Source organism: Macaca fascicularis, chromosome 11 (genome assembly GCF_037993035.2).
Source record: "Macaca fascicularis isolate 582-1 chromosome 11, T2T-MFA8v1.1".
Lineage (NCBI taxonomy): Eukaryota > Metazoa > Chordata > Mammalia > Primates > Cercopithecidae > Macaca > Macaca fascicularis.
Window position 1 is genome coordinate 79,108,086 of NC_088385.1, and position 22,434 is coordinate 79,130,519.

A 22,434-nucleotide genomic window follows, 5' to 3' on the forward strand; every position below is an offset into this window, starting at 1 on the left:
CATTTTCCTCTGTGTTATGCATAGATGTGGTCAAAAAGAAAACCTTTCAAATCACCCATGCTGTTTGTGAGGTTCTCTTGGTTTTGGTGGATTCCACAGTGAAATGCTGTGAATCAATCTGAATACTAACAGTGTTATGCAAATGTTTGTTTCCTCTGCATGTCTTACCTTTATGAAAAGGCAAACTGAAAAATAATGGAGCAGAAATTGTTTTGTATCACATACTGTAATTTGTTGGCAATATCAACCAACATTAATGCATTACTTCTGCTGAATGTTATCATAATGACTTGATACATGTAGCTTGCCTAGTGAACTTCCGCAGAAATAAAAAGAAATCAATTCTCTATATCCTTCAGAGGCAACACGGAGCTTTAAGCCTTCCTTCTTAGCTCAACCAAAATGTCAAATAGACAAGTTGTTAAGAAAATAAAGTAATTTATTTTAGATAGAAGAGAATTAAAATACATGTATGTTATTCACATTTTTTCCAGTTATGCTAAAATGACATTCTAGGAATCACACTCCCAGAATGTCACTTTTGAAAGTGGAATTTTTTATGGTAATAGACAGATTCATTAAAAGATAAAAATGATTTTGTTTAAGAAAGGTGGAGAATAATAGACAACAAAATGCTTATCCCCATTACCTTCTGCCTTTTGCTGTTTTGTTTACTTTTTGCTGCATTTACATATATTTTTCATGTCCACACTATATATTGAAATATTTCTATTTTTAATTAATTTTTTATATTTCTTATACTTGGTATTCTGCTTACCACCTCAAACTCACCACAATTTCACTCCAAACTTGTTATTTTTTTCTCAAAATCACCGTTGTTGTGGGCCTCTTTGATGTTTTTAATGACCGTAAGCAGAAGAGAAGTCTCACTTCCACCAATTGAAGGCAACCACAAAATATATGCAGTGAAGACAAAATTATATTTTTGAAATTCTGCAGGCATTGTTGCCTGTTAAGGGCACCGACCTGAAACTGGCTCTCTTTGTTAGAAAAGAGTATCAAGGTTGAAAAAGATGTTACAGATAGACTTGAAATACTGAGATCTGATGTAACCAGAATTTGCAAGACAGCAGACAGGGCACAAACTTAATATGTGAGTGAAAACTTTATTGAAGGCTTATTTCTGTGCTACCTATAGTCAGCTCACTCATTTCTACATCCAACTCTGACCTTTAAACTTCCACCCAGGTTTTCAGACCAATTATTATGCTTTCTTCTTCATAAAACCTTCTTTGAGTTCTTTAAGCTAGTGGTTTTCAGCTGGGACAATTTCTTCCTACAGTGGACATCTGCAATGTCCAGAGACATTTTTGCCCATCTCAACTGGGGAGAGATGATACTGGCATCTAGTGGTAGAGGCTAGGGATACTGCTAAAGGCACAGGACAGTCCCCGCAACAAATAATTATCTGCCTAAAATGTCTGTAGTGCCAACATCGAGAAACTCTGCTTTAGGAGAATGTAATTTCTTCATACATTTTTCCCTCTTTGTCATGGCTTTGTTTGTATAATACCTGTCCAGGTATATGTTTAATTTATTTTATTAGCATAGAAACTCTTTGCAGGAAGGAACCATATATATTTATCGTTTTCTTCCCAGTATTGAACACTCAAAAATAAATGATTAAAAGGAGCAAATGCATTATAGAACTTGTAGTAAAAAGCTGTTTAGTGGTAGTGTAATTTAACATCTTTAAATAACCAATCACATTTGGGGAATATTTTACTTCTGATTTTTGTTCAGTTGTAGGATCTCAAGCTTGAAAAACACCTTAAATGTAGTCTAGTCCAACTGCTCTTCTTTACCAAAGGACTTCTTTTGATTTTCTAAATAATGAATTGAAATTCAGTTGCAATCATCCTCAGGTGCCAGACTGTGAAATTGGTATTTCCTCATTTAGACATTATCAGAACACATGGTGGCCCTCTGTGCATGGGTATATACTGTGTATGTGAATTCATTAAGAATAGTAATTGCAGAAGAGGCCACTAGGTGATCTGTATCGTTCTTTTCAACCCCGAGGATCAGTGATGTAAATTGCTTCCTTCCCTAACATGCTTACTTACTTGGTAAGGCAAAAAGAGACTGCACTGTGTTTTTTCTCTGCACAAATATTTGTTTAATCAAATTATCCTTAGCCCAGAGGTATTTACATCTTTTACACCTAATCAATTCTTACCCACTAATTACTTAATATCAAAGACATCTTTGATTTTCACTTAAAGGCCAATTCATTCTAATTACAACCTCTCTGTTGAACTCTTGTAGAACTCTTCCCCTAGTATTATTAGTTGTCCTTTAATTTTCCATGAGGAAATATTATACACACATATATATATATATTTCATGGAAAAATATATTTTTCAATTAGACTGCAAAGGCCTTAAATATGAAAATGGTTATATCTTTAAAAGAAATTGTACCAAGTACCTAATACAGGGTGAGTATCCCCACTCCAAAACTTCAAAATCTAAAATGTTACAAAACCCAAAACTTTTTGAGTGCTAACATGGTGCTCAAAGGAAATGTTTATTGGAATATTTTTTATTAGGATTTTTGGGTTAGGGATTCTCAGTGGTAGTATATAATGCAAATATTCCAAAATCTAAAAAAATTCAAATTCTGAAACGCTTTTGGTCCAAAGCATTTCAGATAAGAGATACTCAACCTGTATAGCATAAAGCTCACACATAGCAGACAACATTCCTTCAGTGATTGAATTGGAGTTCTCAGATATTTCAAAGTTAAAAGGAAGTAACTTTGACTCATATATAAAATCCCATAGGCATCTTTTAAGTAGCCTCAGTGAGAAATATTAAGCTCAGTGGACATTTTAATTAATAAGCTGAAAGATAAGATTCACAAGCATTATGTAAGATAAAAGCATATGAAGACAAAATCATAAATGGGTGCATTTTAACTAAAAGTACTGACAATTCATTAAGCAGAAAGTGTATTACTAATCAGTAAAAAATAGTAAGAAAAATATTACCATGATACTGGCAAATTGGGAAAGAAGAATCTTTGTTACTTACAGCTGAATTAAGATGTTTATAATTATAGCTAAAAATTAATTTTACTGTTTTGAAATGTAATTCAGAAAATGTGAGTTTTAGACCCAGCTTTGTGCAAATTGTCTGTATAACTTCAGATAAATCACTTCATCCTACTGGATCCACTTTTTCAACTTAGAAATTTATGAGAGTAGGACACTTTGTTTCTAATATTGCTTCCAGCTTTAACCTCATATTTGTATGAAGATTTACAGTTAAAATCTCTTTTCCATATATTATCTCATTTTATCATCTTGACTTTTGTAAGGAAAGCCTAGAAAACATATTTTCCTTGTACTAATGAAAACACAGGGTCAGATAGTTAAGTTACTTAACCAAGCTTGGTGTGTAGCAGCCTGTTGCTATTTACAAGATAACTCTCAAAAACCTTGTCTATGAAGATAAGTAACGATTTATCTTTAAAATGTTTTATTTTTCTCTATTCTAAAACTAAGATTTAAAAAATGAGGCCCTCAATGATCAATGTAAGCTTCATAATTTAAAAATAGTGTAAAATTTATACCTTGTGCTTTGAGCTAGGGATAGCCAATAAGATTCAATACACATGTCAACCTGTATTGATTGGTAGTAGTTGCCTGAAGTGCTGTGCTGAGAATAATTCTGAGGCCAAGTTTGGGTTCAGTGGGAAAGTTGCCATGTTAGATTAACCATGTATATCATGGATGATGGAGAGAGGAGTGGTGGCAGAACTATTATGGAGGAACAAACTTTTTAAAGAAATCGCTTCAGAACTCAATAGTATTCTATTAACAGTCTAATATTGACTTGCCTTATATCGTTTTGTAACTAGTATTATTTAAAAAGTTTGATTAACTTTTGTCATGAATGTTTTTCTTATTTAGAAGAATGTCTGAGTGCCTTTTTTTTTTCTTTTGAGACGGGGTCTTGCTCTGTCGCCAGGCTGGAGTGCAGTGGTGCGATCTTGGCTCACTGCAACCTCTGCCTTCCGAGTTCAAGCGATTCTCCTGCCTCAGCCTCCCGAATAGCTGGGACTACAGGCATGCGCTACCATGCCCAGCTAATTTTTGTACTTTCAGTAGAAACGGGGTTTCACCATGTTGGCCAGGATGGTCCTGATCTCTTGACCTCATGATCTGCCCACCTCGGCCTCCCAAAGTGCTGGGATTACAAGTGTGAGCCACTGTGCCCGACTGAAGAGTTCTTCTTAAAATATTTAATCTTTGTCTTCATTTGTAACCATAAACCATGAAAGAATATAAAAGGTGCTTTCAGTTGGAATTTTAATAAGATACAGCTTGATCTGAAAACTTGAGTGCAATATATATGTATGTATATGCATGTGTGAGCTTACATTGACATTTTATTTATTCATATATTTATTATATATTTATTATATTAATATACATCTGGTATATTAACATTAACATGTATTAATATAACATTTATTATGAGGAGGAAAAAACAATGTTCTCCAGACTATTCAGTATAAACATTTATTCCTGTGTTCCAAGAAAGGTTGAAGATGTGAATCAGCAACTGCTCCATGCTAGTCACAGTCATAGGTGGTTTACATCCTTTCTTTTCCTCTAAGCTGTACAATACTTTTTGAGTTAGACTTGATTATTTACTTTTTCAGCAATGACCAACTACATCTTAGGAAAATTTAATAACTGCCCAAGATGGCATAGCTAAGAAAGTTTGTGGAGCCAGAATTCAGACCAGAATTTATCAGGTCTCAAAATCCCTTTTCTGAACAAAACCAGGCTGTGTCTTGTTGAGATTTTAGGGCACAGATATTTCCCAAGTGATGATCTATGTTCTTCATATATCTGAGGACAATTTTTGGATTTTGATTTCATTGTCTTGACATGTTGTGCAGCTTCAGGGAAGAAAGTGAAGCACACCAAAAAGGAGAATCATCACTTTCCAGTTCTGGCCAGTGTGATGCCAGTGAGCTGTTTTTCTGTAGTGTGTCATCTTTCATCTAACAAGCACTTCTCTGGGTTTAGCGAATTTATTTTAATTGAGACAGAAACTGCCCTGAAATCTTTTATGGTTGGGGAAGTATATTACATATGGATTGTGCTTTCATACTATTCATGCACTTAAGTTTGGTTCACAAAAATAATTGCAATTTGGAATAATATATTATTTCATCAACAGACGTGTGTAATGTGGCCATAACTTAACTCATAACATGAATGTAATAGAGAATGTCATTTTCTTTTTTCCAGATTCCTTGGTGTTACTCAGTTTTCGCCTACACATGCCAGAAAGGCATTTCCTTGTTTTGATGAGCCAATCTACAAGGCTACTTTCAAAATCAGCATCAAGCATCAAGCAACCTATTTATCTTTATCTAATATGCCAGTGGAAACTTCCGTGTTTGAGGAAGATGGATGGGTTACGGATCACTTTTCACAGACCCCTCTCATGTCCACATATTATTTAGCCTGGGCAATTTGCAACTTCACATACAGAGAAACTACCACCAAGAGTGGGGTTATAGTAAGTATTTTCAGCTTAATGATGTTTTTGGATAATGTATACTGTGTAAAGTAACCTGATTTCTGGATTAACGATGAATCATTTCTAACCTTTTTACACCTTATATAGTGGAATTCTTTCTTTAATTCTTACGGGGCAGGGGGGTTACATATTTTACTGGTTTCAAACTGTCAGAGAGAAACCTGTCTTCTATACCCAGCACTCTTATTCCCTTAACCACCTCCACCTCCCTCCCCCATCATCCTTATTCTTCCTTATCTCTACCTGCACTATTGTACATCTCTGGAACAGCTGCTGCTGTCTGTTTTGGAAAATTGCCTGTTTGTATGACTGGGAAAGCTACTTCTTTTTATTGTAACATATTTGAAATGTACAGAACATATGGTGAGTAATATAGTAAACTCCATATACCTACTAGCCAGATCAACAGAACTAAATATTTTACCATCTTCAGTCTAATGTTATTGCTGAGAAAGTAAAACATAGGATGCAGTTGAAGCTCTCCATGTAACCATCCTTTGATCTCATTGCCTTGGCCTTTCCCTTAGAGATCAACACTGTCCTGAATTTGGTGTTTGCTATTTCCATACATATTATCCTGCAATTATTTCATATCTATGTATAGACACACACACACACACACACAAAATACATGACATATTTTAAAATTTCACGTAAGTGATTTTTTATTGTAGATAATATCTTGCAACTTATTTTCATTTCATTTTATTTTTATTTTCTTAGGAAGGATGGGATAGAGGGAGCATTGTCTGCATTAAATTTGTAATAAGAATCTATTGGATTCTCTTTGATGGCTATCATTTGTGACACCATGGTATTCTAGGCACTTTTTACATGCAATTACATTGCATTAGGGTAGACTATGCCATGTTGAATTAACAATTTTTGCCTCATTTCAATGGCTTACATGATACATATGCATTTATTTTAATTTTCTTATTAATTTTAAGACAAGGTATTATGATTCCACTTTTTTTTTTTCCAAATGAGTAAAGTAAATCGAGTACAGTTTAAGGAGATTAAGTAAGTTGTCCAGGGGCTAAACGTAAGCAAATGGTAGAGCTGTAAATCAAATTTGGTTGGTTTGATCCTACGTTTTGGGCTTTTCCCCCTGTGCCTTATGAATTCTGTGTTCCACTATTTCACTTGTGTGTCTATAAGAAAATTCAGATTGTGATTCTTCTCATCCAGTAACCTTTGTATTCAGTGTTGCTTGAACACAGCAAAATAGGTGAATAGAAATCTATATTTTTAATTTGTAGGAAGTTGATAGTTCTAAAATAACCTAAATTTTGAAAAATAGTTTTGGCTACAGAAATTTTCCTCACTGTTACTTTTAATTTAAATCACTGTGGGACCTGTTTAAGAAATAAAATCTGCCAGCATACAAAATCAATGCTATTACTGAAAAACTGCTTGTAATGAATTCATCTATCTAATCATTAACATCATGTTTTAAATGCAGACTTTTTAGAAGGCTAGTAGGCGTTTTACTCTTTTGGACTTATAACCATTTGATATGTTGAATTTCTCTGATGTTTGTTGATGTCTTCTGTGGGCATTTCAAGGCTGTACTCATTGGACCATACACAGACATGGAACACGAAGACACCTCATTTCATTTTACGTCTTCAAAAGTTGATGATTGACTTGCTGTGGGTCAACTAGCATAGGGTACATTTGAAATTCTTTTTTCTAGTATGTTTTCTTTAAAGTATTTTAAAAGTGTTTTCAGCCCAAACAATTATGCTTATTGCTAAGTGACCCATGTTTTAAAGCCAGACACACTCTAATAGTTATTTAGATGTGATTTTTTATTAGAGTTAAGAATCTCTAAGTAATTACTAAATATTTTAAAATTCTTGCTTAATAACTTTTATGTAGAAATGATAAAACATTCTACCAGAGAACACTGAAAGGTCAATTGAAATAAAATTTTAGATTGCATAACCTAAAATACTAACATCTATAAAAAAGAAAACAAAATTGCCATTGGGAGCTCTTATTTATCAACTGTGGAAATATAGTTTAAAACTTACCTCCTTTTTTTCTGTCACTCTTTTGAAATACAATCTGTTTTCTTTTCACTGCCTTTCCCCTTTATTATTCGGAGCATATGAGAATGACATTTCTCAACACTTAACAGCTGGAAGGAGTGGAAGTTTAGCTTTAGAATCTTGGATGTAGGACGGTCACAGGAAGTCCAGGTGGTCATTTCAGATCAGAAACTGAAGCAATTTTCTTTGAGATATGAAAGAGGAACTTGAGTAGCATATAAATAATACACAGCTAAATGGTAGCAGGGCCATAAATGTGAATATTTGAGACATCATCATCACTGTTATTCTTTGCTTATCAAGCTACCTACACTTTGCAAGGCTCTATTCTAAGTAATTAGAAACATTTTTTAAAAATCTAAAATCCTTCTGGTACAGAGATTGCAAATTCAAGTATTCAGACTGAATCCAAGGCTGCAGCCATGTTTTGTTTACCCATCCCCAAAATGGCTGAACATTTTTTATATTAGTTGTCAACATTTAGAAAGTAGAAGAATCCACATAAACTTATTTATTTCTGGCTTCTCTTGAAAAATGGAAAGCTCTTGTAACACTTAGGTTATACTCCTATTTGGTACCACTTGTTCATTCATTTATTCCTTCAACAGGTATTTATTGACTGAATGACAGGTATTGTTCTAGACTCTTGTGATATAGCATCAAACAAAGCAGAAAACTTTCCTGCTCCCAGGGAGCTTATATTCTAATGAGGGGAGAGAGGCAATAAACAAAAAATATATAATATGTCAGGTAGTGATATATGCTATCATGAAAATCACTATGCTAGAGCTGGGTAGTGGTGACTCACTTATGTGGGGCATTTGCTTCCCAGTTTAACTTAATCCAGACCACTTTTGTTCTTTTGCATCTAGTCCGTTTCACTGATACTTAGTTCCTGTTTTGATCAATCCTATAGATGTTCGGAGTTGAAAATCCAGAGGGTAGCCTAGGACTGTACATAGGAAAAACAATGAATTCATTAATTGTGATTTAGAAACACTAGTATTCACATATTCACGAATTGCTTTGATTGAAAGTTGTGGAAAATAAGTTCAAGACTAGTTGGAAGAGGGAGAAATTGTTAATGTTTGAAGTCTAGGGATGTGCTTCATGGAGGAGACAGGATTCAATATGGCCCTGAATGATGGCTTGGTCTTACAGAGGCAGATAATGTGTGCATATAATTCTTTGCCAGGGAAATATTAATAGGAAAAGACACAGAGGTAGGGATATCTCTATGGAATATAGTGTAGCATGATGATTATAAACATTGATTTTAGAATCAGATTAGTCTGTTTCAGAATTATTGCTTTGCTTTGCGTCTCTGCAAACTTTGTTAATTACTTAACCTCTTTTTATTCTGATTTTCTTGTTTGAAAACTGAAAGTATGAATTTTTCCTCTACAATATTGTTCTGGTTTCTATCATGTCATTGCAAACTATTCCAGAACTTAGTGGCATAAAACAGCCATTTTATTATGCTTAAAGTTTCTGTAGGCTAGGAATTTGGAAGGGCACAGTGGTGGTAACTTCTCTGTGCTCAATGATGTCTGGGGCCTCAGTTGGGGAAGCAGGATGTTTGGGGGGTGACTTGACAGCTAGGGGCCAGAATCATTTGAAACCATCTTTGTCTGGTGGTTGTGCTGTCAGTCTTCTGGGATGTGAGCTGAGGCCGTCAGTCATATATCCATGTGTGGCTTCTTCATGTGGCCTGGGCTTGTTCAAAGCATGATGGTCTTAGGATGGTTGGACTTCTTATGTGGTAGTTCAGAGCTCCAAAGGTGAGTGTCCTAAAAGAACTAGGTGGGCGTTATGTGGAATTTTTTAACTTATCTTCAGAAGTCACAGAGCATCACTTCTAAGACATTTTATTGGTTATGAGTCACTAAGCATAGTGCTCTTTCAGCAAAAGAGGGCATTAGACCCCAACTCTTGACAGGAGGAGTGTAAAAGAATTTGTAGGCCTGTTTTAAAATTAACATAGTCTGCTCTCTGCCTGCAGATTATTTATATTCATCCTACAGACAACATATACTTGTCAGTAGGTCTCATCCCATTATAGCATCAGGCTCAGAATTGAGGTCCAGGTTTCACCATCTAATTTAGGTTCAAGCATCGAAGAGATGACTTGCTTTGGTTTCTTGGGCATAGTTTCTCTCACTCTGAAGACCTGTTACTGAAAGATACAAGCTATCTTACCTCACTTTTCTCCCTTCAACAGACAATAAGACTGGAATATGGTTATGACAAAAGCCATTTCCATTCAAGAATGGAGGAAATGGGAAGATACAGTAGTCACTAGCCCACAGCAATTCTGAAACCCAACTGGGCACATGTTACCAATTCCTTAATTATGGATGAATGGCCGGTCCCTGTGAACTGTTCTCTTTGGCATTTGGCCCTACCCTTTGGGCTCTTTGTTTTGCCTTCTGAGGCATCCTTTCTCTTCTAATTAAAAAGTAGTTTGTGTTTGCAACCAAATAGTCATAATTGCATAAAAGTACAGCCAGTGCATATCCATGGGTTCTACATCCAGGGACTCAACCAGCTGTGGATTAAAACTATTTAAGAAAATTGTATCTGTATTGAACAGGAGCTAGACTTTATTTTTCTGGTTCTTCTTCCCAACAATAGAATATGGCAACTATTTACATAGCATTTACATTGTATTAGGTATTATATGTAATCTAGAGATGATTTAAAGTATACAGGAAGACATGCTTGGGTTCTATGCAAATACTATACCATTTATATAAGGGACTTGACTGTCTATAGATTTTGGTATCCATGGGAGGTCCGGGAACCAGTCCTCATAGATACCAAGGGATGACTGTAGCTTGTGTTTACAATAGATTTGAATAACCTCAGCTTGCTTGCTACCAGTAAAATGTTGGGGCTACAAACACCTATTTTTCTTTTGTATTGGCTCTGTTACATTCAGCCCAAGCAGGTACACTTATGTTAAAAAATGTTGGCTTTTTATGTATCAAGTTATATCCACTCCATTAGACAAAATGATACCCACAGATCTCTTTAAGATGAACCTTTGTCTACTTTGAGGCTTTGTGGAATAAAAATTCTTAGATGCTCTTTTATTTAACAGGCTTTATAAGGCATACCCTTAAGATCTTTATAAAGCCTTTTGCCTTTTTGAAGAGGTTATGGGGCATCACTTTAAGAGTTTCTGAGGTCTTGATAAAGACTCGTCCTTGGCTTCATCCTTAGACCATTTTTGTCCTGACAGTGACCTGAATTTGTTGTTTTTCTGAAGCTGTTTCTTACTATGAGAATCTTCCATTATCTGAAGAAGCTGAGAAGAAGGAAAAGTTTTAATTTCAAAACTAGCAAGTCCTGGCTCTTTTATATTTCCTCTAAATTTTGCTTGAAAACCAGACAGTTTAATCTTAACCTCATCTCTTCTCTTTTATAATTTTCATGGCCAGTGAGAAGAAGCCAGGTGGCACTTTAAATGTTTTGCCTGGAAATCTCCATAGCTAGAAAATATAGTTCAGTAGTTATATTTCTCATTTTCCATAGCACTACAAGTAATGAGGTTGCCACACTTTTGTCTACTACATAACAAAGGTCCCCTTTCCTTCAGCTTTCAATAACATTTACCTTACTATGCTTCAAGCTCTCACCAACAGCCTCCTCAAGCCCCAGAGGCTTCTGCTAACAATCCCAAGGCTTTTCTAGTTTTTGCTCCTAGTCTAGTCCCAAAGTCAATACCACATATTTTAAGGCTTTTGATATGGCGGCGCCCTAATTCCAGGTATCAAAATTGGTTCAAATCAATATTGCTGAATAAGAAATCATTTGAAAATGTTTCAACAATAAGTAACCATTTTTAATGCTCACTGTGAAGAGTAGTGTGAGCATGAAAAGGCCGTGAAGGGTTTGGATGGTACAGAGCAGGGAACAACTTATCTCTGCTACACGATGTCTGAGGTCTCAGTGGGAGAGGCCTCATTGACTGGGGTTAACTTGATAGTTGGGGGCAAGAATCTTCTGACTGAATCTTTACTAAATGACTGTATTTGATGTTGTGTGTTTTATGGAACGTCGGCTGGAGCTCTCATCTGGGGCATCTACCATTGGTCTCTCCAAGTGGCCTGAGCTTCCTTGTATTAATAGCAGGGTGGTCTAATGTTGATGGGAATATTTGTTTTTTTCTTGCTAATACTTTTGAGTGTTTTGTAGATTCTGGATGTTAGTTCTTTGTCAGATTCATAGTTTGTGAATATTTTTTCCCATTCTTTGGGTTGTCTGTTTACTCTGCTGATTGTTTCTTTTGCTGTGCAGAAGTTTTTAGTTTAATTAAGTCTCATCTATTTATCACAAAAAGGGAAATTTATTAGAAAGTGATCAAGGTGTATCAAGGAACCCAGGTTAGGGATGAACCTAGGGCTTGGAGCACTGTGGGCAGCTCAGAAATTCTGTTTTGGGTCTTTGTCAATGCTTGTTCTTTACTCTCTTACTGGGGACAGGCTTCCTCTCATCTTTGGTTCATATGCTGGAATATGGCTGCCAAAAGTTCCCAAGTTTTGCATCCTAATGTGAAGACCGCAAGAAAGTGATCATTATTAATTCCCAAAGACCCCAAGAAAGTGATCATTATTAATTCCCAAAGACCCCAAGAAAGTGATCATTATTAATTCCCAAACTCATAGGGAGTGAGTTGATTGCCCTGGCTTGAGTCAACGATCATTGCTGGTTACTGTGTATACCATGAACATGTGGCATTCTATTGTTATGGGATGTTTGGGGTGTCGTTTTTCTGGCTGGGAACCTGTGGCCGATGGCACTTTTGACTGAGTTTTGCTTGGGCCAGCTAGGCTCATATCACCCACTTTGCCTGGCAGCTTCGCTTGGCATACACTATGGGCTAGGTCCCACACCAGCCAAGGGTAAGTCAGATATGGAATGGTGTGTGAGTGAGCGTGGGGTCCAACCACTGTGTACAATGAGATATGCCAGCTGCTGCAGTGGGGCAGGCAGCTCCAGATGCTGTCATGGGCACTGGACCAGGTGCATCACAAGCAGCTTTCATGGCTGGTACCGGGGAATATGGTGGTGCCTGGAAACTTGGAGATGCCAGGAACCACAGGGCCCTAAAGGGCCCTAAAGAGGGAGTCACAGCCCTGGCTCAGGGAGTTCACAGGTCTGGGCTCCTTGAAGGACTGTAGCTCTTCTTTCCTTCTCTTTTCCCACAACATGGTAAGCAAGGGGCATGTCTCAGCCCTGTTTGTGTGACAGCTCTTTTAGCCTCACCATTCAATGGGTCTTGAGTTCTTGTCCTGTGCCAGGAAGAATAAGGTATGTAGGCAAGTGGAGGGTGAGCAACATGAACAGAAGCTTTACTGAATGATAGAAAAGCTCAGGGGGAACCTGTGTGTGTGTGTGTGTGTGTGTGTGTGTGTGTGTGTGTGGTGGGAGGGTGGGCCGATCCTTTCCACAGCCAGGGTATCCTGATGAGTGTTCAGCCCCTAGAGAGAAGGTAGCTTCTCTCTGCAACTGGTCATCCTGTTGCTTGTGCAGCTTTCAGCAGAGAGGACCTAGAGTGTGTTGCTCCTCTCTGCATCCGGTCGTCTGGCTGAGCCTGGGGCTCTTATAAGCCTCAGTGGGGAGGAAGTGTGCACTGATTCGGCCATGGGTGGCCATTGTTGGGCCTGGAAAAGGCACCACAAGTCCCTACTCTGGTCTGTGGGATGGCAGCCTGTTCCCTGGTCTCACTGGGGACCCACCTTCTTCCACCTAGAAACCTGTCTGCCTCCTGCTGCCTGTTCATGGCACCCAGGCTATAAGTGCCAAGGGGTATCTGTAGGCCAGCATTGAGCTGCCCTCAGCCCCACCTTGGCTTCCCTCCTATGCTCATTGGCACCCAAAATTTGGAGGGGGCTGAGGCAGCAGGGAGCTGGAGTGTCAGCACTGCCTTGAGCATGTGCATACCCAGCCGTGCAGTGACAGCACTGGAGCTTGCCCCGACTTTGCTCCGAGATCAGAGCAGGCAAGGACAGCAGGGAGAAGCCAGGCAGTGGGAGCAGGCATTTATGAGCCTGCAAGAGCAAGCGGGTCTTTCCTGGGCCCCCAGTAGTCCAGGGATGCTTGGGTCCGCAGCTGCGGTTTGGGTGACTGCAGCTTGGTGGTGGGGGGCTAGGGGATGGAAGGGGTCGAAGGGTGGGAGGGATTGTGGACGGGGCCCCTGCCTGCTCCAGGGAGAGGGAGACCTGGGTCTTCAGCATGGTTTGGGCGGCTGCAACAGCACTGGGGAGTCCCTGCCCCAGCTCAGAAGGGGCAGGGCTCCCACTTGTCCCTGGCTCTCGTGGGCTCCATGGAGAGGGCAGCCCTGACTGCGCCTCCCTGCTGCAGCCAATGTGATGGCAGCAGCTGCTCCAGATGGCCCACCGCTGCCATCACTATGATAGGAACATGGTATCTTCTGTTTCAACCTCATGGATGGGAATATATATTGCAAAAAAGAAGGAAGTTTTAGAGAAGGGATGCTGGGCAAAAAACTGCTACAAGTACTCAAAACATACCGTTTAATTTTATTGTGTGGACTGACTACAATAGGAAGGACACACACAATTTACAGTGGTGGTATCTATATATGTATGCCCACATCCAGGAAAGTACAAGACACATACATATAATGTACATTCCTGATGCTTATTTTTCTAGATATGATATTCTGTATATACACTTAAAACATAGGACTATTCTGTGAAGTTTCCTACTGAAAACAAATTAAGTCTATTTTTAATGAGAGAATTAAAGGAGGGTAGGTTAATGTATTCTAAGCATATATTCTATTTTTTGAAAAAATTACGTTAGTCATTAAAGTCCTGTTGTCATTAGACATTCTAATAAGATTGCATTAGAAATGTAATAATGATCCATAGAGAAATGAAAAGAAATAGTAACAAAAGAGTTGGATTACAATCTATTTAGGAATGTAAGTAGAGGCTTCCTTCCTACCCTAGGAAGTGTTAGTCATCCTTCTCCTCTCTACTTTTTGAAAACTTTTTACACTCATCTCTCATAGCTGTTTTTCTGCTGTTCGTAGAGCTTTCTTGCCAGCTACTTTAGACTGTGAACTCTTTGAAGGTAGGTACCATCTTTGTAAGATCTGCAGTTCATGTTGTATGTAGAAAATGATAGATACTCAGTGAAATTCCACTGGTTGTCTAAATAAGTGAATTTCCATCAGATAGACCACAATGTCAAGGGTTTTCAAAACCTTTTGGCTAGGTTAATATGTAGGGCCTGAAAATTCATGCGAAATAATTTTGACCAATATTGAAATAAAAATAGAAAATGTTACAATACCAATATCATCACTTTTAAGGACATCTGCAGGAACATGTAAGTGAAAAGAGTTACTAAAGAGAGTCGGGTACTGAGGAGCAAACAGGGAACTGAATCCAGTGCAGACTCTGAGGAGAAATGGGATGGTTCCTGTGAGCAGAAAGACAAAGAACTGTCTCTGTTCTCCATTAGGAAAGCAGTGCCTGAGTATTGTTGATTTCTTAGTAATAGCTGAGTCATAGCTAGGTGGGGCCTGAGTTGGCTCAGTGGTCTGCAGCCACATGGGTGCCTTTATTGCTTTTATGACGTCCAGCTCACCTCTGCTGCATGAGAGAGATGTTTGAGCCAGGCATGAGTCACCCAGTCAGGTCTGCAGTGGTATCAGAAGGCTACATGGCCAGGTCAGAAGTTTATTAGAGTTGAGGAGTTTAAGAAGTTAAAAAGCAAAGAATAAAATTGATGAACCTCCAGAAATTTCATTAGTGTGGTAGGAGCAGAGTCAGTAGGTTCTATTACAGAGTGTGTGTAGAATGAAGAAATGGTTGTAGTGATTGTAGACTGTTTTTAAGAGTGCTAGTTAAGAGAAGGGGTAAGAAAATTATGTATGCAGAGCTTGTTCCAAGGGGTTTTAGATTATGGGAGAGCTGAATCTATAAGAACAGAACAAAAAGTTTCCAGAAAGCAGCCAAGAGCTACCTGATGTTTAATGGCTTGTGTCTACAGGGGAAATAGCCACACTGTTTTGCACCTTTCTGCAAGTTTTAGGAACCCAGGAATAGGAATAGAGAAAGCAAATGTAGGAAGATTGAACTTGGGGAATTGACAAGGCACAAATGGCCAACAGTCATGAGGGCAAGACATCTAGAGTAATCATAAATATATTGTTGGAATCATTGGCCGTGGTATCCAGAGAAGCAGGGAGGCAGGTGAACCCATAATGGAAGTGATGTTCAGAAAAATGGATAGCAGGGGTGAAGACTACAAGTCACCTTAAAAGTAAAATAAGAGTAGAGATATGAAGTGGGTGAGCTGGAAAGATTGTATGTGATAGAGAGGAGGGTTTCAGATTTCAGGGTGAGTTGGAGGAATTTTAAGCCTGTTATGGCAAAGTTGGGTGGATGAAGGGAACTGAGGATAGTATCATGGAGTGAGCAGAAAGAAAGTAACCAGAAGGTTGTGTTGGAACAAATGTGAATAACATGGAGAGGTGATCCTGAACAGGTTGGGAGAATCTCTGAAAAAGCTGTATATCAGGCTTCAGATTCACGAAAAATGTTCAAGAGTGTCACCTGCAGGGCCAGACAGAAAATAGGAATAGTGAAAGCCATGAACTCTAAAAGAGGAGAGTTGTTTTCACGGAAGTGGAGGAACAGTGGTGTAAAAGCAGCAATGGCAGGAGCTGGGAAAGTGCTCATCCTTCTCTCTGCCTCCGAGGGTGGATGAGAGCAGATCTGCTTAAGGATGAGAGTGTGGGCAGAAGTAGTGGGAGTCAGGGGTTTGTGCAAAGGATAAAAGTGTTGAGAAAAAGGATTACTTACACAGCAGACGGAATGGTAGACTGGAGGGACATGTTAACAACAGAACAGAGGGAGGATTGAGCAGGCCAAATTTAGTTAATGGAGGAGCTTATAGAACCATTGAGCCCCAAGGTTTCCATTGGGATATTGATGTAATGGAGTGAGCCTCAGCAAATCTCCATCCCCTTGTGGCTGGCTTTGGCTGATGGTGGATTCAGTGATGAATGATAATGGGTTTTGTTATATAATCTACAATTTATCAACTTCCCTAAGGTTTAAGAGTCTACCTATTGAAGAGGCTAATAGAAGCTAATAGAAAGAGCTTGAAGTGAAAAACAAACAAATCTAAAAAAACAGAACAGTTTGGTCAGTGTATCCATGATTACAGTGTGTTTACACTTGATAATGTGTGTGATAGATTGCATGGTGCACAGCCAGGTCTGTTTTTCCTTCAGTAGAGAGGAAGGAGATGATTCTGGCTGTGATCTTCCTTCCCTTATTCTTCCTGGTAGAATTTTGGGTGGCTGAAGAGGGAGCTGCCAGTCCAATTGTCTCTTAGATAAGGTCCTGGCATGTCTAGAGTAAAGCAATGGCATATAATCTGATACTATTTAAAAGTTTGCTCTTTCTTTCTGGCTTCAGATTTGTTTTTATTTTTTGACTTTCCTCTTCTTTTATATTCCAGTTCTTTAGGACTTTTACTTTAAATAACTGTTTTTGGCCAAGCCTTTATAATCCAAGAGAGGTAGAGAGTTGTGTAATACTGAGAAAGAAAGGAGTGAAAGATGAGGTTGGAGATTTATGCAGGAGCCAGATAATGAAGGGATTTGTATGTCATGTTAAGGAGTTTTGATTGTATGCTTTAGGCAGAGGGGAGCCATTGAAGGATTTGAACTTGGGAGGACTTCAGGGTTGTATAAGGAGCATTCTTTAGAAGCATGGAGATAATACAAAATGTCTTATCCTCTTTGTCAAAAGACTCTCATTTTCTTTTCTCCATTATTTACCTGACCAGGATCTGTTTTCCTGTTTCATTAAGGCTGCCATAGGGATCTAGCTCAGCTTTCCTGAGGATTAAGGAATAGGCATTAAGTGACTGTCTGGGCAAGCAAGTGGAGTTTAGGTTGCAGCTGGCATGAAAAAGTGGCCAAACTTTTGCACATGATGTGTTGCACTACAGAGAAGAATCTCTGGGTGACCATGATACAAAACAAATGATAAGACAAAATTATATTCTAAACGTTGATGTCACTCAGATGCAAATGGTTCTTAAAGGATTTGATATCAAATTTCAGGAAGATTTACCAAGACATTCTGTTGAGATATATTAATATTTCTAGGGATGAGACTTGTAGGAAACAAAGAGGCAAATTATTTCCTGAAGAATCAAATATTATTCTCAGAAGACCTTTGTACTCAGATGGATAAATAAGGGTGAATATTCAGAGTGGAAGAAGATAGCAAAAGTACTAATAGTACGGTCTGTCCTCAACCACTACCACCTACTAATGTTTCTTGACTTCCTTATCAGACCAGATGGCAAGATGAAGATTTGCTGGGTCTGGGAGATGCTGTTGTTTTCTCATTAAGTTTAATTTTGGGAGGAACTGGAAAATGCCTAAAACCAATCACTGCCCATATGTGCTGTTCACATGGTACTGAAAATCATTTCTTACTGTCATCTTAAAACCATAGAAAAGCATTCTTTCATTAATTCACAAATATATATTAAGCAACTGTATTCAATAATGAACTGAAATATTTGGAAAATCCTGTCATAATTAAGATCAAAGAGAGCACTGACTGAGCAGAATTCATCAGAAGTTCACATAGATGTAGGACTTTGAGTTACAGAGAGAGGAAAAATTTCTAAACTTTTCTGATTAACCTTAATCAACTCAGTGTCCTCTTTGGGCTTAGCATCATCCAGACAATAAGAGAAGATAAACATACTATCATGCACGATATGGTACAATGCTGTTTTATAAAGAAAAGGTAACTTCAGTGGGATGCTAGCTGTTAAAAAAGAACATAGAAGAAGACCAGCGAGGGAATGGATAATGATTGAGAATTATTGGATCTTGAGGGATGGATAGGCACGGTAGATGGAAGGCAAATTAGAGAGTTGTCTTCATGAGAGGAAGAGTGTACACAGAAAGGATGACCACTGGGTTTTCTTAGAGTAAGAAACACCTTTTTTAGTTTCAGGAGTGGCTGTGATTTAATTACTGAGTGCAGATTTCAACCTGGTCCTGAATGACTACTGGGTACATAACGAAATGAAGGCAGAAATAAAGATGTTCTTTGAAACAAATGAGAACAAAGATACAACATACCAGAATCTCTGGGACACATTTAAAGCAGTGTGTAGAGGGAAATTTATAGCACTAAATGCCCACAAGAGAAAGCAGGAAAGATCTAAAATTGACACTCTAACATCACAATTAAAAGAACTAGAGAAGCAAGAGCAAACACATTCAAAAGCTGGCAGAAGGCAAGAAATAACTAAGATCAGAGCAGAACTGAAGGAGATAGAGACACAGAAAACCCTCCAAAAAATCAATGAATCCAGGAGTTGGTTTTTTGAAAAGATCAACAAAATTGACAGACTGCTAGCAAGACTAATAAAGAAGAAAAGAGAGAAGAATCAAATAGACAAAATAAAAAATGATAAAGGGGATATCACCACCGACCCCACAGAAATACAAACTACTATCAGAGAATACTATCAACACCTCTACGCAAATAAACTAGAAAATCTAGAAGAAATGGATAATTTCCTGGACATTTACACTCTCCCAAGACTAAACCAGGAAGAAGTTGAATCCCTGAATAGACCAATAGCAGGCTCTGAAATTGAGGCAATAATTAATAGCCTACCAACCAAAAAAGTCCAGGACCAGATGGATTCACAGCCGAATTCTACCAGAGGTATAAGGAGGAGCTGCTACCATTCCTTCTGAAACTATTCCAATCAATAGAAAAAGAGGGAATCCTCCCTAACTCATTTTATGAGGCCAACATCATTCTGATACCAAAGCCTAGCAGAGACACACAAAAAAAGAGAATTTTAGACCAATATCCCTGATGAACATCGATGCAAAAATCCTCAATAAAATACTGGCAAACCGAATTCAGCGGCACATCAGAAAGCTTATCCACCATGATGAAGTGGGCTTCATCCCTGGGATGCAAGGCTGGTTCAAAGTATGCAAATCAATTAATGTAATCCAGCATATAAACAGAAACAAAGACAAAAACCACATGATTATCTCAATAAATGCAGAAAAGGCCTTTGACAAAATTCAACAGCCCTTCATGCTAAAAACTCTCAATAAATTCGGTATTGATGGAACTTATCTCAAAATCATAAGAGCTATTTATGACAAACCCACAGCCAATATCATACTGAATGGGCAAAAACTGGAAGCATTCCCTTTGAAAACTGGCACAAGACAGGGATGCCCTCTCTTACTACTCCTATTCAATATCTTGTTGGAAGTTCTGGCTAGGGCAATCAGGCAAGAGAAAGAAATCAAGGGTATTCAGTTAGGAAAAGAAGAAGTCAAATTGTCTCTGTTTGCAGATGACATGATTGTATATTTAGAAAACCCCATCATCTCAAGCCAAAATCTCCTTAAACTGATAAGCAACTTCAGCCAAGTCTCAGGATATAAAATTAATGTGCAAAAATCACAAGCATTCTTATACACCAGTAACAGACAAACAGAGAGCCAAATCATGAATGAACTTCCATTCACAATTGCTTCAAAGAGAATAAAATACCTAGGAATCCAACTTACAAGGGATGTAAAGGAACTCTTCAAGGAGAACTACAAACCACTGCTCAGTGAAATAAAAGAGGACACAAACAAATGGAAGAACGTACCATGCTCATGGATAGGAAGAATCAATATCGTGAAAATGGCCATACTGCCCAAGGTGATTTATAGATTCAGTGCCATTCCCATCAAGTTGCCAATGAGTTTCTTCACAGAATTGGAAAAAACTGCTTTAAAGTTCATATGGAACCAAAAAAGAGCCCGCATTGCCACGACAATCCTAACTCAAAAGAACAAAGCTGGAGGCATCACGCTACCTGACTTCAAACTGTACTACAAGGCTACAGTAACCAAAACAGCATGGTACTGGTACCAACATGGAGATATAGACCCATGGAACAGAACAGAGTCCTCAGAAATAATATCACATATCTACAGCCATCTGATCTTTGACAAATCTGAGAAAAACAAGAAATGGGGAAAGGATTCCCTATTTAATAAATGGTGCTGGGAAAATTGGCTAGCCATAAGTAGAAAGCTGAAACTGGATCCTTTCCTTACTCCTTATATGAAAATTAATTCAAGATGGATTAGAGACTTAAATGTTAGACCTAATACCGTAAAAACCCTAGAAGAAAACCTAGGTAATACCATTCAGAAATAGGCATGGGCAAGGACTTCATGTCTAAAACATCAAAAGCAACGGGAATAAAAGCCAAAATTGACAAATGGGATCTAATTAAACTAAAGAGCTTCTGCACAGCAAAAGAAACTACCATCAGAGTGAACAGGCAACCTACAGAACGGGAGAAAATTTTTGCAATCTACTCATCTGACAAAGGGCTAATATCCAGAACCTACAAAGAACTCAAACAAATTTACAAGAAAAAAACAAACAACCCCATCAATAAGTGGGCAAAGGATATGAACAGACATTTCTCAAAAGGGGACATTCATACAGCCAACAGACACATGAAAAAATGCTCGTCATCACTGGCCATCAGAGAAATGCAAATCAAAACCACAATGAGATACCATCTCACTCCAGTTATAATGGCAATCATTAAAAAGTCAGGAAACAACAGGTGCTGGAGAGGATGTGGAGAAATAGGAACACTTTTATACTGTTGGTGGGATTGTAAACTAGTTCAACCATTATGGAAAACAGTATGGCAATTCCTCAAGGATCTAGAACTAGAAGTACCATATGACCCAGCCATCCCATTATTGGGTATATACCCAAAGGATTATAAATCATGCTGCTATAAAGACACATGCACACGTATGTTCATTGCGGCACTATTCACAATAGCAAAGACTTGGAATCAACCCAAATGTCCATCAGTGACAGACTGGATTAAGAAAATGTGGCACATATACACCATGGAATACTATGCAGCCATAAAAAAGGATGAGTTTGTGTCCTTTGTAGGGACATGGATGCAGCTGGAAACCATCATTGTCAGCAAACTATCACAAGAACAGAAAACCAAACACCGCATGTTCTCACTCATAGGTGGGAACTGAACAATGAGATCACTTGGACTCGGGAAGGGGAACATCATACACTAGGGCCTATTTTGGGGAAGGGGGCGAGGGGGGAGGGATTGCATTGGGAGTTATACCTGATGTAAATGACGAGTTGATGGGTGCTGACGAGTTGATGGGTGCAGCATACCAACATGGCACAAGTATACATATGTAACAAACCTGCACGTTATGCACATGTACCCTAGAACTTAAAGTATAATAATAATAAAAAAATCTTAACCTCCCCCCCCCCAAAAAAAGAATATTGTTATAAAAAGGAAGTACAAGAGGGTAACTGTTCTTCTAGGCAGTGTTACTTTTCATCTCCTCCATGTAGCCTTGCCCCAGCTGGATTGTTTTCATTCTTTGAACTGTAATAGGCCTTCAGTGTTTTGGAATCATTGTGCTAATATATTTATGTTGTTGTTTTCTCACATCTTTTATCACTTACTGGATTGCAAGATCTTTGAGGACAAGACTTGTTTCCGGTGAAAAAAACACTCAAATAATATATATATACACACACACACACACACACACACACACACACACACACACATATTCCTGGGCAGCTCACAGAGATATGTATTATATATGTGTGTGTGGTATGTGTGTATTTTATATATATGTATATATTATATACACACAGACATAT

The 22,434-nt window shown here is 38.2% G+C and overlaps 1 protein-coding gene across 1 annotated transcript in view; it reads left to right on the forward strand.

Annotated features, from left to right (window-relative positions):
- TRHDE (thyrotropin releasing hormone degrading enzyme) overlaps positions 1 to 22,434 on the forward strand; it is a 417,970-nt gene that overhangs the window by 9,518 nt on the left and 386,018 nt on the right. The window contains exon 2 of the mRNA XM_005571555.5: positions 5,291 to 5,564. Within this exon, the coding sequence (XP_005571612.1) occupies positions 5,291 to 5,564 (274 nt within the window). The remainder of the gene's footprint in view (positions 1 to 5,290; positions 5,565 to 22,434) is intronic.